Source organism: Camellia sinensis, chromosome 2 (assembly GCF_055761805.1).
Source record: "Camellia sinensis isolate YWXY chromosome 2, ASM5576180v1, whole genome shotgun sequence".
Classification (NCBI taxonomy): domain Eukaryota; kingdom Viridiplantae; phylum Streptophyta; class Magnoliopsida; order Ericales; family Theaceae; genus Camellia; species Camellia sinensis.
Genome location: NC_138962.1, coordinates 13,140,825 through 13,156,363, shown reverse-complemented (window position 1 = coordinate 13,156,363; position 15,539 = coordinate 13,140,825). Strand labels below are relative to the sequence as shown.

General features: G+C 39.0%; 1 protein-coding gene and 1 long non-coding RNA gene across 8 annotated transcripts in view; one reads left to right on the top strand and one right to left on the bottom strand.

The window, feature by feature from the left end:
- The window catches only part of LOC145819834 (chloride channel protein CLC-e-like), a 63,875-nt gene extending 48,570 nt beyond the window's left edge, over window positions 1-15,305 (bottom strand). For 3 of the 6 annotated variants that reach the window (XM_082913708.1, XM_082913709.1, XM_082913710.1), the window contains exons 1-2: window positions 14,745-15,304; window positions 4,848-5,238 (exon numbers count right to left, since the gene is read on the bottom strand). In XM_082913708.1, coding sequence (XP_082769834.1) covers window positions 4,848-5,238; window positions 14,745-15,257 — 904 coding nt within the window. In that variant the 5' untranslated portion in view covers window positions 15,258-15,304. Of the gene's footprint in view, window positions 1-4,847; window positions 5,239-14,744 lie in introns of all 6 variants that reach the window. The other 3 variants (XM_082913711.1, XM_082913712.1, XM_082913713.1) reach the window with 2 other exon arrangements.
- Window positions 5,534-7,829, top strand: LOC145819480 (uncharacterized). 2 transcript variants are annotated; one of them, XR_014360236.1, is made up of 3 exons: window positions 5,534-5,821; window positions 6,738-6,790; window positions 7,555-7,829. It is a non-coding gene; the product is annotated as an uncharacterized LOC145819480 (long non-coding RNA). The 2 variants fall into 2 exon arrangements; XR_014360235.1 differs by having other exon boundaries at window positions 6,738-7,829.
- Window positions 15,306-15,539: the final 234 nt, after the last annotated feature.

Below are 15,539 nucleotides of genomic sequence, written 5' to 3'. Positions count from 1 at the left end.
ATGGATTGGGCACGCATTTTGATGGCACGTCTTTTCATGGATTGGGCACGCCTTTTGAGGGTGCGACTTTTTAAGGGTCCGACAAGACTCTGTAAACTGTCCCGACATTGATTCCGGTTAGCTCCTTCATGGGTCCGACAAGACTCTGTAAACTGTCCCGACATTGATTCCGGTTAGCTCCTTCATGGGTCCGACAAGACTCTGTAAACTGTCCCTACATTGATTCCGGTTAGCTCCTTTATGGGTCCGACAAGACTCTGTAAACTGTCCCGACATTGATTCCGGTTAGTTTCTACAAGGGTCCAGCAAGACTCCATAAACTGTCTTCTACATCGGTCCGACACGAGCCAGTGTCTTCTACATCGGTCTTCTATAACGGTCTGACACGACCATACAGTGTCTCCTATCCTCTTTTATTTTTTATGTATTTTCTTGTTTTGTTACTCTCTCCAAACTCAAGTTGGTTAGTTCCTATCCCCCTTGAGTTTGCGGGGGGCTGTTAAAACCTATCACCTACTTCACCCACTAAACCTAACCCACTACACCACTACCACCTCACCTACTCCACTAAACCCACTACACCACTACCACCTCCACTTCACCTACTCCACCTACCACCTCCACTTTACCTACTCCATCTACCACCTACTACCACCTACTCTTCTATATATAGGAATCATTGTAGTATTCAATAATTCAACAATTACAAATATCTATCAATAATACAATCAATATCTATACAATTCTCTATTTCTCTTTATACATTAAATTTTCTACATCAACATAAACAAGTTGCGATTATGCACAGTTACACCTTATCACACCATTAATACACTAGATGAGACCAACCACATTCCCCCCCCCCCCCCCCCTCTCACATTTTATTATATTTTTGGCATGTAATTGAGTACCAATCACATGGGCACTACATGGAACAACAGAAGAGAACAAATTATCAATGTGAACAATAACTTTTTCATATTTGAATACTTTCTTTATGCATAATTGAGTACTAACCACATCGACATACTTTTGAAACAAAAAATAGTTCTAAAAAAATAGGACAAATTATGAATGTGAACAATAACTTTTTTTCATATGCGAATACTTTCTTTATGCATAATTGAGTACTAACCACGTTGCCATATTTTTGAGAAGAAAAAAAAAAGGTAATAAAACTCATTCAAAGCTGTGTTGACAATTCAGCTCTCTCTCAATTTCACCTTGAGCTGATCATAACATTTCTCAAGCTAAGGTTGAGAATTGGCTGGCTTATTTAAGGGTGAGTTTGAATGATTGCTTTTTAAGCAAGCCCAACATGCCCATAAAAGACTCAGTTCATCTGCAACTCCAAATCTATTTACTCTAGATGCATGAATCCCTATTTAAATCTAAAAGCTTGAGATGCATCAGGGCAATAAATGAATTGCCTATTGCGTAGTTAGTTATAGACATCTCTGTGGTTTCACAAGAATAGCTGAAATTTGAAACATATTCATATTGGAACCATGTTTTGTAGTATTTTGGTCCTCAAGGGGATTGGTGAGTCAAAGGAAGGGTGCTTTGTAAGATGGTGAGATTGCCAAGGGTCCCCCCAAGGGAAAGATAAGGCAATTTGCAAGTGAGATGCAGAAACATGGGTGAAGTTCGGAACTCAAGGATCCATCCTAAATGTTGGAGCAGGGTTGTAAAGTTTCTTTTAATGAGGCCATGAGTCAAATGGCTTCCAGGGGTACAACCTGTGTGATGAATACCATGTGGCCTATGTAGTTAAGCACGTTTGTTCTTCCTCCTCAAGAAGATAGAGGAAGAAGGGTGCCACCTGACTGTGTAATAGCATCGAATCTTCAAGGACCAGGCACAAAATTTGGCAATTGAATTACTCATCATAACTTGCCCACATTGTCGAGCCACCAAGCCACATCGTCTCTCTGAGAGCCCTGCTCCTAGCCCAAGCAAGCATATTGTATGACGGTACATTTAGAGTAGAAGTGGGGGACATTATGATACAAGCAATAAGAGGGAAAAAAAGAAAATTTGAAGAAATAATAAGTTTGCAAACTGTTTAGTCAATCTAAACTCAAATGGAACAATTGGAACCATGTGTAACCAAGTTTTCCAGTCTCAGTTGAGCCTTGTCTTATGGTTAATTAGTATAGGCATTAGTACAGCCGGTTTCCTATATTTTTTTGGTGTTCTATACATTGGGGAGTATGTTGGTCATTCAACATAGACAAAGCCAATATAGCGTTCTAAGACTGCACTTACCAAAATATTTAAAAAATAGCTTTCTAAGATGTGGCTTGGATCAAAATCGGCCCAAAAGCTTGAGTTATTAAGAATTAGTAGTAATAATACATATCAAGGTTTAGCATCCTCAATGGGCATCCTCCTATTGCACATGGTGAGATAAATAACACAAACTAAAGCAAAAATAGTACATAAACACACAGAACAGTGCACACTCACAGACATAATAGGAGAATAGGCATATAAGGAAGTATTGAAACCCATACCACTTGGAAACAAAATATCATACTATAATAGGTCACCACCAATTGCCTAAAAGCTTAAACTGTTAAGGAATGAACTGAAGAAACTATATGAAGCTCCCCTAGATGCGCTATGAAATGATTGTGACTGTTTGACACGTGGACAATTGGATTAATTGTCAAGACTCAAGAATTCATACACAAATTTAACGTATAACCCAATTAAAACTTACATTAAAGTAGGGGTGAAAAGTAGTCAAGCTGAACCAAGTAATGACTTGTTCAAGCTTTGATTATGTTGATCTTTGGCCTTGATAGAGCACAAGGACAAAAGTGAACATTTTGTTTGAGCTCGGCTTGCTTTATTATCAAGTATTTCAAGATTGGCTTGATGCCCAATGGAAACTAAATCATATTAGTATTTGCTGAGTGGTTTTGAAGCTAGAGGGTGGTTTGGGTAAATGGGAGATGGAGTTAAAGCACACGCCTGACTTGCTAAAGCTCACAAGACTTGTCTATGAATGTTATCACTTGCACATAAATAATGATTCTACAGAAAAAAAATTAAAAAAATAAAACTTTTCCCCTTCAAAATTGGACTTATTTACATAAAACCAAGTGTCATTCTACACATATTTCATTAACTGATGGTTGAATCTAAGTGTGTTCTTGAACACATGAGATGGGCTGATCTCGCGCAAGACAAATTGCACATTGTTTGAAAATCGACTTGTGAAGAAACCAAGATTGAAATTTAGGCTTGCACTTCTATTGAATTACATCACAAGTTACTCATGAGTTTCAAATGAGCATTTAACAAGCCAAACTCAAGTTACTCATGCGTCACTCAATTCAAATAACAGTGCTACATTAAATGTTTACCAGTATATTTAGTATCGAAAGCTGAACAGATCCTTAATTTAATGAAGGATCATATGCATACATGCAATTTGACAACCAAAGCTTAATAGAGTCTTCAATATGATCTGTGTGTGAAATAAATTGAGTCAAGCCCTATGCGGCAGATTAGCAGTCGAATTTACAATTTCAGAGCAAATTCATGTGAAATTGCAAACTCATTTCTTTTTAAAAAATATTACACAAAAAAATCCTTATCCTTTTTGGATTAATATTGCACTCATTGAAACTTACCTTTCTCAAACAATGCATTAGAGTTTTTTAGTGAGAAAAATCTTAAGAGAATTTTAATGGAGGCCGTCTAATGAAGCTGCAATAAGTGGAGATTGGAGTGAGGACTTCTGTGGAGCACTAGGAAATCAAGAGTTTTTTCGTTGTCAAAGCCATGTGGAGTGGAGCACAATTGAGGAGCTTGGTGAAAGACTGCTAGAGTGATTGAGTTGTAAGTCCTCTTATCTTTAGTCTCTACTTTCCTTTCTTAATCGTATTGGATTTGTTTTGGTTGGGTATGCGCACGGTTTTTCTGTGAAGATAGTTTTCTTCAAGGTTTTCCACATTTTATTGCATCACTCTCATATTCTATTGCTTTTATGCTTAGTTATCTAGTTGCATGATTGATATCCACTACATGAAGGTGACCTAAAAATCGAATTTTAAATTGGTTATATTTCTTAGTAGTTAGTTTAACCTATTCATCCGTTCTAGGCACAATCAGGTTCATCTCTACCATTTCAAAAACCCTAAATTCTTACTGTTTATGCCTACATATGACCTCTATTTAGAACATTCAGCAAGCTTCCACTTTCGAAACCAAACCAATTTTAAAACTTTTTTCCTTCTACAGGCCCTTGAAGACTTCTACCATATAAAATTGTAAAAGCTTTCCACAACTAGTTACAAATTATTTTAAAAAGAAACTTATTAGCTTTGTGTTCACAAGTCAACTTGAGTTGGACACACCATTGCTCAAGCTTGGGTGATTTAATAAACAAGCTAAAAAATAGGCTTAGGCATGTCTCACTTATTTTACAAATGAGTTTGCCTAAGCCCTTTATTTAGTAGAGTCCATGCTACTCACAAATGACTTTGCCCATTAGCAACCCAAAATTTATGTATGTACTACATTGCATGACATCCTCAATCATCTAAACATTTGCAACTAAATCAATAGATTCTGCAATAACTCAGTCCGCTCAAGTGTAGCTAGTTATGTCATAGACATTTCTACATCTGCACAAGGACAAGGCTGGAAGTGGAAATATATTTGTACCAGAGCTAGTTTAAGCTAACATATTTAATTCATTAACTGATTTAAAACTTGCATTTACAGTTTCGTTATACAATAAAAAGCTGGGATTCTAAGAAGTTAATGAATTTAATGAAGGATCATATGCATGTATGTAATTTCACAAACTATAGCAATGGGAAAATGACAACCAGAAGAGATTCCAGCAGCTGAGCCTGCTGCCACAAGAGAAAGCTTCCTTTGAGCGCTTCTATCAAACAAAGTACCAACTCCCTTGGCAATGGATGCACCAATCTCAACACTAGGACCTTCCGGCCCCAGTGAATTCCCCGTCCCAAGGGTAATACATGCAGCCAATGTTTTCAGAATTGGTTCCAGTGCAGCCTTTACATCAGACATAAAAGTAATTTTTGTAGGGTCCTCTAGAGTACCTCGAAGCTCATTCAACATGCCAACAATTATACCCCCACAAACTGGTACTATAATTACTCTTTCCCATATTACTTCAACGGGCTCCTCTCTCAACCATGATGCACCTCGATATGGGATCTCACCCCAAAAGAAATCCCGTAATTCATGCACCTAAAAGCATAAACAATATCAATATTCAGCAAGTAATACAGTCCATAATCTTGAAAACAAGATTAGTGTGAGAACCCGAATATAAAAATTAAGTAAATAATTAAATAATAATATTACAAATCTCAAATATTTTATTATGAATCTTTAAGTGCAAATTAAATATTATTGGAGGATCTTTTAATTAATTTTAAACCTAAAATAAATTTATGGTGAAAGTCATTGATTGAGAAGCAAGGTTTATTATTAAAAAAAATAAAAAAAATTAAAAAAAATTAAAAAAAAAAAGAGAGAGAGAGGAGGGTGTGACTTGAACTCTAGACCATAAGGTTAATATATAAGACTCCTACCATTTGAGTTGCATGTAACTTATATATGTATTTTGTATATTTATCTATCTATTTGACCTAAGTGTGCCCACCACTAGTATAAAATAAAATAAACACAAACCCTACTCTATTATTTGTTCACCACATAGGGCAACAACACAGCAGCCACGGGAGAAGGTTTGAGAGAAGGAAAAAAAGAAGAAGATGTTGCAATCAAAGAACTTTTGGGTGTGTTGTGTTGTGTGTGATCATCAAAGGTTAGCCCTCTTAGGTTTTCTTCTCTTCTTTCTTTGTTCTATCCTTATTCTATAATTATTTTATTCATTCATGGAGAGGTTGTAGGTTTATGTATTGTGTATATAGATATCCTATTAAGAAACTTGAGGAGCTAAATTTATGTGTAAAGATTGGGTGTAATTTTCAGTCCAAAAAATTCTGCACAGAATCGCAAACTTTAAAAATCAAGAAACCATATCAAACGGATGAATTTTAATCTGAAATTTTTACAGTAGATCAATTACACATTGAATTGCATATCTGAATTGTTTCATAATTTTTGGGAGTCGAAATCCATATAAATTGAAGAATTCAAATCTGTCCAGGAAACCAGTCCAAAACAGTAAATTCGGGAGTGTTGTTCTCTTTGGGTATAAATCCAAAAATTATCAAATTAGTGTCATTAGAACCGGTTACAAGTCTAGTTTCATACGTTTTTGGCCTTGCATTGATTGCTAGTGTATGTTAAGAGAACCGTCAATTTCTTTAAAGTGCTGCAGAAAACAACCTGTTTGGATATAATAAATTGTAGATAATTATTTTGATAAGCAAATCAAGTGAAACCAATTGGGTTTGAAACTTAGGATATATTAGATCATATCTGGAGGTTATTGGAATTTTTCGAATAGCGTGGAGTGGGTTTTGTAATTTTCAAAGTTAGCGAATAGATTGGAAAAACTTGTTTAAAACACTGTTTCATCTTAAAGTTAAGTTTCGATCGGAATCTATGTCTTGGGTGATTTTAGACCTTGAAGAATATGAACTTAGGTAATATTTAAGAGTAACGGTGAGTTGGGTTGAGCCGTGTTAGTGCGCTTTAGTTTGAGATTACTTAGTTCCTATTTTTTTTAGTATTTTTAAATTAGTTGTGACGCGTAGTTTTTATACTTGGTTCAGGCCACTAGTTGGACTTTTACACTTTATTCGAGGATTATATTATTGCGTTTCAGGTGAGTAGTTTCATGCTACGTATTTTTATAAATGTTCCCCTACCCTGAACTGTTGGAAAATTAAATTGTTGTTTCAAGACTAAACTGTTTTGATAAATTATTATATTATCAATTGAATCAAATTGTTTCTGAAACATGTGTGAACTTGGCATACTGTAAACTATTTGTTTTGGTCTCATGTTTATAATGATGAACTACCATGTTTTGCGAAACTGATGTGTATTGATTATTGGGACCATGTGTGTATTTAGTCCAGGGAAATTATTCCACTGTGTGTGGTGACTCTGGCCACTAGGGAACAGATCCGGGTTGGACCGTGATGACTCTAGTGCTCAACGATTGTAAGGAACAGACCTTTAAAAACAACTAGGTGACCTTCAATCGAATCGTCTTTGAGAAAAGGCTCAGGTGCCACCCTGAGGATGACTCTTAGTTCGATATTGGATCCAACGGGGCTTATAGCCTGAGAAATGTGTGGCAGATTAATTGTTTTTATTGGTACCCAGAAAATTATTGGTGTTCATGTTATAATCTGTTCTAAGTGGAAAATGTTGTTTATCATGTTCTTGCGAGACATGAGTATTTTAAGTGTTGAATTGTGGAACCTTCTTTTTGAAACAGATTGTATTTACCAAACTGTATGCCAATCTAGTTTCTGTGATATATATCTTATTTTGGAATTGAACCCTGTTTTCAAAACTGTATTTACTATCCATGTTGCTACTCACTGAGCTATCAGCTGACTTAGTTTTTATCACTTCCAGGTGTTAGAAGGACTTAGAGTGGACTCATGGCGTAGCGGGGACTCAATTGCATGGACCTCTAGGGCATTCCTTTAGTTTAGAGTGTTATGTCAAGTTTGTGCATATTTATATTTATTCTTATCGAAGTTCATTTAGGATTATTTTTGATATGTGGGTTGTTTATATCCCATAAGTTTGGATGGTTTTTTATTACGGTTGATTTTGCCGTTTATAATTGTGACATGTCTGGATTGAGTTTTGGTTATTTATTATTGGACTATTGTTCAGTTGTTCAATGTGATTGGATTCGTGTTTAGGCTTACGTGTGCCTTGGGCTAAGTCCCTGTGGGCCACGGCCGGTCATGCCCGGATTTGGGGTGTAACAATTAGTGGAAGATATACTTACACTACAGATCTTCCATTGGGAATGTAGTAATCAAGCAATCAACACAAGTCACAAGTGAGCTTGAGTGGTGTATTCTTGGGTGCACTAAAATTTTGTGTGAGTGAGGTGTCCTAAAATATTGAGGGTTCGCTTTGTAAGCTTTCTGTGTTTCTGTATATTCAATTGTATATGTGATTACAACCAGACCTTAGATTATATATCCCTAACTCCTAAACCAAAAAGGAAAATACAATCATGCCTCTAATAGAACTCTAAAATCACTCCTCTAATAAGACTCTAATATGTACAACCATAATCATGCCTAATTTGTAAGATTCACAATTTATTCTCACACCCTCGTTCAAACTCAAGGTGTTTTAGCAGAAACACTGAGTGTTTGCTGAGAAGAAACTGAAACCGAGCGGTAGTGTGAGTCTTAGTGAAGAAGTCCGCAAGTTGCAAAGCAGAAGAGATGAAAGGAAGCGAGATAGAGGCCGACTACAGATGTTGGCGAACAAAGTGACAATCAATCTCAATATGTTTCGTCCGCTCATGGAAGACAGTATTGTGGGCAATCTGAGCAGCACTGCGATTGTCACAATAGAGAGAGGTCGGAGAAGACTGAGAGACACCCAAATCAGACAAGAGACAACGAAGCTAAACAATTTTAGCAGTGACATGAGCCATAGCACGATACTCAGCTTCAGTAGTAGAACGAGCAATGACTGATTGTTTCTTGCGTTTCCAAGAGATCAAGGAATCACCAAGAAACATACAGAAATCAGACGTAGACTTGCGATCAGTAACATCACCAGCCCAATCAAAGTCAACATAAGCCATCAAGTTCAAAGAGGAAGTAGAGGACAACAATAAGTCCTGAAAGATGGTACCCTTAAAATAGCGAAGAATGCGAACTAAAGCAACCCAATGGATAAAGCGAGGAGCAGAAACGAACTGGCTAACCACATGAACAGCATAAGCAAGATCAGGGCGAGTGACAATCAGATAAACTAAACAGTCCACAAGCTCGCGATATAAAGTGGGATCATCTAGAGGGATGCCATCAGTAGAGTTAAGCTTCACATTAAGCTCAATAGGTGTATCAAAAACCTTAGTATCAGTAAGACCAGCACGGTGAATGACTTCATTAGCATACTTAGCCTAAGACAGAAAATACCCTTTGGAGAAAAAGCAACCTCAATACTAAGAAAATACCGTAATGGACCCAGATCTTTCATTTCGAAGGTGCGGAAGAGATGCTGTTTGACCTCAGAGATAGCAGAAGAGTCAGAGCCAATGATGATCATATCATTCACATAAAGTAAGAGAGCAACAAAACCAGCCGATGTATGTCTCAGAAATAAAGCAGAGTCGGAAGCAGAAGGATGAAACCCAAACTCGGTAACAGCAGTCTGAAAGCGATTATACAAAGCACGAGGAGACTGCTTCAAACCATAAAGAGCACGCCAAAGACGACAAACCTGGCCAGAGAAATGGTGAAGGCCAGGGGGAGGACGCATGTAAACCTCCTTAGTGAGATGGCCATTAAGAAAAGTATTCTTAACATCCATCTGATAAAGAGGCCAAGACCGAATAGCAGCGACAGAGATCAAAGCACAGACAATAGTCATCTTGGCAATAGGAGCAAATGTCTCTTCATAATCAATACCATACTCCTAAAGAAAACCTTTGCCAACCAGACGAGCTTTGTAGCGCTCAAGAGACCCATTAGAATGAGTCTTGACTTTGTAGACCCATTTGTAACCAGCCAAGTTCTTACCAGCAGGCAACGAAACCAACTCCCAAGTACTAATTTTCTGTAGAGCAGACAACTCATCCTCCATAGCTTGAACCCAATGAGGATCCTGACATGCTTCCTTGTAAGACTGAGATTTTGAAAAAGAGTGAATAGCAGACAAAAAAGTACGATAGGAAGTAGAAAAACACGTATTAGACCAACCCAACCTGTTTGAAGGATAATGCGCTCGAGTAGGATATCGGTGTTCAGCAAGATCGGTGTCGTCAGAAGCAGGAGGGGTAGAGACAACCGGTGGAGGAGGAACCTTGTGACGAGAATAAACTAATAATAGAGGAGGAGAAGAAGCCGAAGGAGGAGAAGCAACTAGAGGTGAATTAGGAGGAGAAGACAGAACAAGCTCAGGAGGAATAGTGGAGATGTATTCATCAGACGAGACCTCCGAAGGAAATGGATCAATGAGAACCAAATCCTATTTGGAAACTGGAGCAGTGAGAAGGGGAAGCTGCAAGTAAGTCTAACGTTCAAGAAAGGCAACATGACAGGAGACATAAAGGCGACGAGTGACAAGATCGTAACAGCGGTAGCCTTTCTAAGTAAGACTGTAACCCAAAAAGACACACAAGACAGACCGGGCGCTAAGTTTGGTCCTATCTTTTACGAGGAAGGAGGACAAAACAAGCAGACCCAAAGACACGCAGGAGGGATAATTGGGAGGTTGGGAATACAGAGCCTCATAAGGGAATCGATTGGAGAGTAAAGAGTCGGCATGCGATTAAGGAGGAAAGTAGCTGTAAGAACTGCCTCACCCCAGAATGGTGCCGAAACAGTGGCAAGGAGAAGAAGAGATCGAGCTGTCTCAAGGAGATAACGGTGTTTACGCTCAGTACGACCATTTTGGGCAGGTGTATCAGTACAGGAGGTTTGGTGAATGGTGCCCAATTTAGTTAAATACTCACAGAATTCAGTTTTAAATTATTCCCCACCCAAGTCAGACCGGAGTATTTTAATTGTGGCCCCAAACTGTGTAGTGATCATTGATTGAAAGGTACAATATATCTGGTAGAAGTCAGATTTATGAGCCATAAGATAAACTTAGATATAACGGGTACAATCATCAATAAATGACATATAATACGCAGAACCCCCTTTAGTGAGAACAGGAAAAGGTCCCCAGACATCAATATGTACAAGAGAAAAAAGGGGAAGCAGAAATAGAAGTACTGTTATTAAAGGGCAAAGCTGTCATTTTAGTAAGTTTACACCCTCGACACTCATTAATTTGACTAGGAGAAACTTTACCTAACAATCCTGACTGAGCTAAAGACCGCAAGCGGTTAACAGACAAATGACCTAAGCGAGAATGCCATAAATAAAACTGACTCGATTAAGAATCTAACTGAAAAGATGAAAGTGCAACGGGGGAGGTAGACTGAGGAAGATGCAGGCTTTCTACCACATAAAGATCTCCAACTTTACAGTCGATCCCAATCTGCTTCTTGGATACCCGATCCTGCACACAACAGACAGAAGAAGAAAAGATAACATCAAAACCAGAAGCATCAAGCTGACTGATAGAAAGCAAGCTAACAAACAATTGAGGAACATAAAGAACAGAAGGAATAGTAACAGCAGACATAGCAGAGGGCAAAACCGATCCAATAGATAGGACAGACATACCAGACCCATTAGCAGTATTGATAGTAATAGAAAAGGGAGGGGGGATACAGTTTTGGAGTAAGGAAAGGTGAGGAGTCATATGATGAGAGGCACCAGAATCAAAAAGCCACACAGATGAAGGGATACCTGAAGAGGATCCAAGCAAACCTAAATGAGGAGAAGTGAGAGCAGAGGCAAATGAAGAGGACTAAGAGGTGGACCAGACATGCTAACGCTGAGCACTTTAAGCACTCAAGGAAACCAAGTCAAGATCAGAAGCCGGGGCAGAGGCAGTATAAGCAACAGGAGGGCAAAAAGTACTCGGAGCAGGACCTCGGGACTATGGCTGAGGCGTCTGAGAAGACTGAGCAGACTAACGGCCCTTCTTGGGACAGTTGTACTTCCAATGGCCCTTTTGATGGCAAAAAGCACACTCGTCAGAGGCTAGTGGCCCCTTCCTGGGCTTTGCATTGGCCTGAAGCTGATGAGATGGGGGGTTCGGTAGCAGAAGAGACGGAGTAGGAGCCAAGAAGACAGATGATAGAGTCTGACTGGCCGTCTTAAGACGAGTTTCCTGGGAGAGGAGCTCACGAACAATAGCATCCACAGAGGGGAGAGGAGACCGATGAAGGATACCACTATGGACAATCTCATACTGAGGGGAAAGAGCCGTTAAGAATTGCACTAAATGACCTCGCTCCCGAAACTCAACATAAGTGTCAAGTGTCTTAAGGCTAGATGGTTCTATGAGAGCCAGCTGATCCCAGAGGCCTGTCATCTCAAAGTAGAAGTCTTCAATAGACAGATCCTACTGACGAGCTCCCTAAATAGCTGTTTCCAACTCATACCGTTTGGCGAAGTTGGACTACTGATAAACACTTTGAAAGTAATCCCACACCTCTTTGGCAGTACTATATTTAAAGAACATCATCCTGATATGGTCATCCACAGAGTTATGGAACCAGATCAAAACTTGAGCATTATCACAATCCCAAGTGTCACAGGAACTCAGATAGTCTTCTTGTTTGGGATCCGATGGACGAGGAACAGAACCAAAAACATATCCCCATTTTTTTCGACCGAGAAGAAAATTTCTCATAACACTAGACCAATAAGCATAGTTGTCACTTGTAAGCTTGCATTTAATAGCTTGGATTTTATCTTCCGACATTGTAATGAACCAGAAATAAAAGACAAAAAACTGATGGGGCACAGTGATAAAATCCAATAAAGTTGAGGGGTCAACTTGTAATAATCCAAAGTTGAGATAGAGAGGTCAAGGTGGACTGGGTAATAATCCAAAGTTGAGACAGAGAGGTCAAGGTGGATTGAAATCAAAATAGAGAACAAAACCGAAGGTAGAGAGAGCAAAACCGAAAGAGAAGACCAGAGAGAGAGAGCCAACGCAGAGGTCACAAGAGAGTGAGACTATTCTCACACTCTTCTCAAGTATATTATCTTCTCTTGTACTAATGTTTTTTTTACTTTAATAAAAATTCACATTTTGTGAAATTTGTTGTTCCGACTCAACAAGTGAAATTTGATGTATGTGCAAGGGTGCAAAGTGTATTAATCCCCAAGTAAAATACTCCTAATAGTACTAATAACTTTATATTAGTAACCTACTCATCATCTTTTGGCCAGTCCCACATCAACATGATTGCATCAAAATAAAAAGCACACTGAGAAGGTGATGTGTCTGAGTTGAACATGTGTCCAACAATAGTCAAACACTGTCTAAAAGTGTATTATTATTATTATTATTATTTTAGACTCAGACATGCATTGGACACTTGGAGGATACATGTATCCATTACTTAGACATACATGAAACACATTATAAGTTTAAAGAGAATAACTTAGGATCCAATCATAAAAGAAAAACAAAGTAGATTAATACCAATTAAAAACTCTTCCTTCATTAGACTTTAGAAATTAGTGTCATGTTGCCTTGTTTTTATTATCTTTGAATGAAATAATCCAATATATGACAAATAATAAAGAGATAAAAAGTTTTAAATTTGCATGTGTTGTCTTGCATTCTTTAAAAATTGGATTTCAGGTGTCTGTGCTGTGTCATGGGCTCATGTCTATGCTTCTTAGTTCTTAGGCATGAGGAGTTGAAAACTATCAGGACTTTTGCTACTAAAGAAGGTGAGGGATGTCTTTTGGAAGCTGAGGTTATACAAAATGAAGAATCAAAGGGGGATTTTGATCGCACAGCTCAAATCGAGAAAATTGGCTAGAGACAGAAGGCCAGGGCTTGTGGGCTTGTGTAAATTACACTGCACCTTGCACTTTACACCAAACACCATGATAGGGGAGTTTGCACCAAGCAAACGAGCCGAGCTAGTTGTGGCTGAGGCCTTGTCGTTGGGTTACACGACCGAGTTGGCATAACCGAGGGCAGTTTAGCCGAGGTTCTGAATCACTCGACTGAGTTAGACCAAGGTCTGGAAGTTGGTTCGGCGTGAATCCTTTGCCGAGCTAGGTGAAATGATGGTGCTTCCGACCGGACTAGATGCACCTATTGCACACCAAGGCCGACAAAGGTCAGCGGGGACGAATGGGTATGGCTGAAGAAGTCGACTATACACCTCAGATTTTAGTTGGTCAAGAGTAATGCAGTTCTAAAGGGCGGACTGTAGCACCCTGCAGGAAGTAACTCGGTAGGGATTTGCTACATGGCCCAATCGGAATGCAAGGAGAGGAATCCACTAAAGCTACGCGTCAATACCGTTTGGCAGTTTGGCCAAATATTGTTTCGCAGTATTGACGCGTACATGTGTACGGAGTAGAGAGGGCAGTACAGCCACGTGTCTAGAAAACGACAAGCAGAGTGGTACGCGCAGAAGCTATTTAAATTGTGCAGCACCTCCATACAACAGGTCTGGAACCCTTACACACTGAGACATCTTAGTTATCAGAGTTCTCTCTTTTGTTTTCTGTCCCTAAAACTGTGCTAACTTGACCATCGGAGAGGTATTCCGGCCACCACCCGCCGGATAGCTCACCGTCATTGTGTTCTCAGGTTATCCGAAGTGAAGCGAAGCTTGAACACAAAGAGTATAGAGAGCGACGAATATTTCCTCCCTGTACAATTGGCGTCGTCTGTGGGAACAACCAACCCCGTTGCACTTTCCATCAAGTTGCAAGGTGGCCCTTTCATTAAACTCTCGTCACTTGTTTGGATAATTGAGGAGGTGAGTAATTGTGAGAATTAGATAGAAATGGTGTAATTTGGAAAATTGAGGAGGTGAGTAATTGTGAGAATTAGATAGAAATGGTGTAATAAGCCTGTTAAAACTATTTTTTTGTTTGTCATCAAAATTGATGAGTTTTGCTAAAAGAAACCAAAGATGTTGTGTAATTTTGTTGACATAAGATTGGAATAAATAGTAATGGACTCACCGCGTTATTGAAGACCACGACACTGATGCCAGTGAGGAGACCAACAAAGCAGGCGGATATTATAGCTGAATTCCCTAGGGAAAAAGTTTCGCCTACTATCACAGTTGCCACTCTCGGCTGATTATCGTTACCGAATTCACTTTTACCCCCTTCTTGTTGTTGTGGTTGTGGTTGTTGTTGTTGTTTACCGCTGTCATCCTCCTCATCATTGTGAAGGACCGTCTCAGACTGTTGTTTAGCTTCAGGGAGGTCACCCGGAAGCCCGACCCGACCTCTACGCCTGGATTTTGAAATTTTTCTGTGAAATCCACAATTTCCAAGCTTACTACTACTGGGAATGGGAAAGAACGAGCGGTAAATGGAAGAAGACGAATAATAGTGTCCGAAAGAGAAACAGAGTGATGATTTATTGCAGCACGATGCCACGATTAGAGGAACCAAGCGACAATAATACAGCGGCGAGCTGGGGAGCTGCAAAACTCGTTGGCAGCCACATGTCGTCAGAACCCCCATTTACACTAGTCTACGATAGCTCAGACGAACCCAAACCCACCAACAACAACACCAACACGTGTACACATATAGGTCATCTTTTTGCAGGGCTGGGCAGAGGTTATTCAAATCGCAGGGCTTTTCCCAAATTAAGTAAAATTAGTAACTTATCGGGAGATTTTTTTTAAGGTTCTAATAATAATAATTTAGAAGATAAAGGATACCTAAAAAGATAGTGATATATCACGTCTCTGAAATAACTTGGCGCACGTTTTTAATTATTTTGTGGACCAAAATACCCTT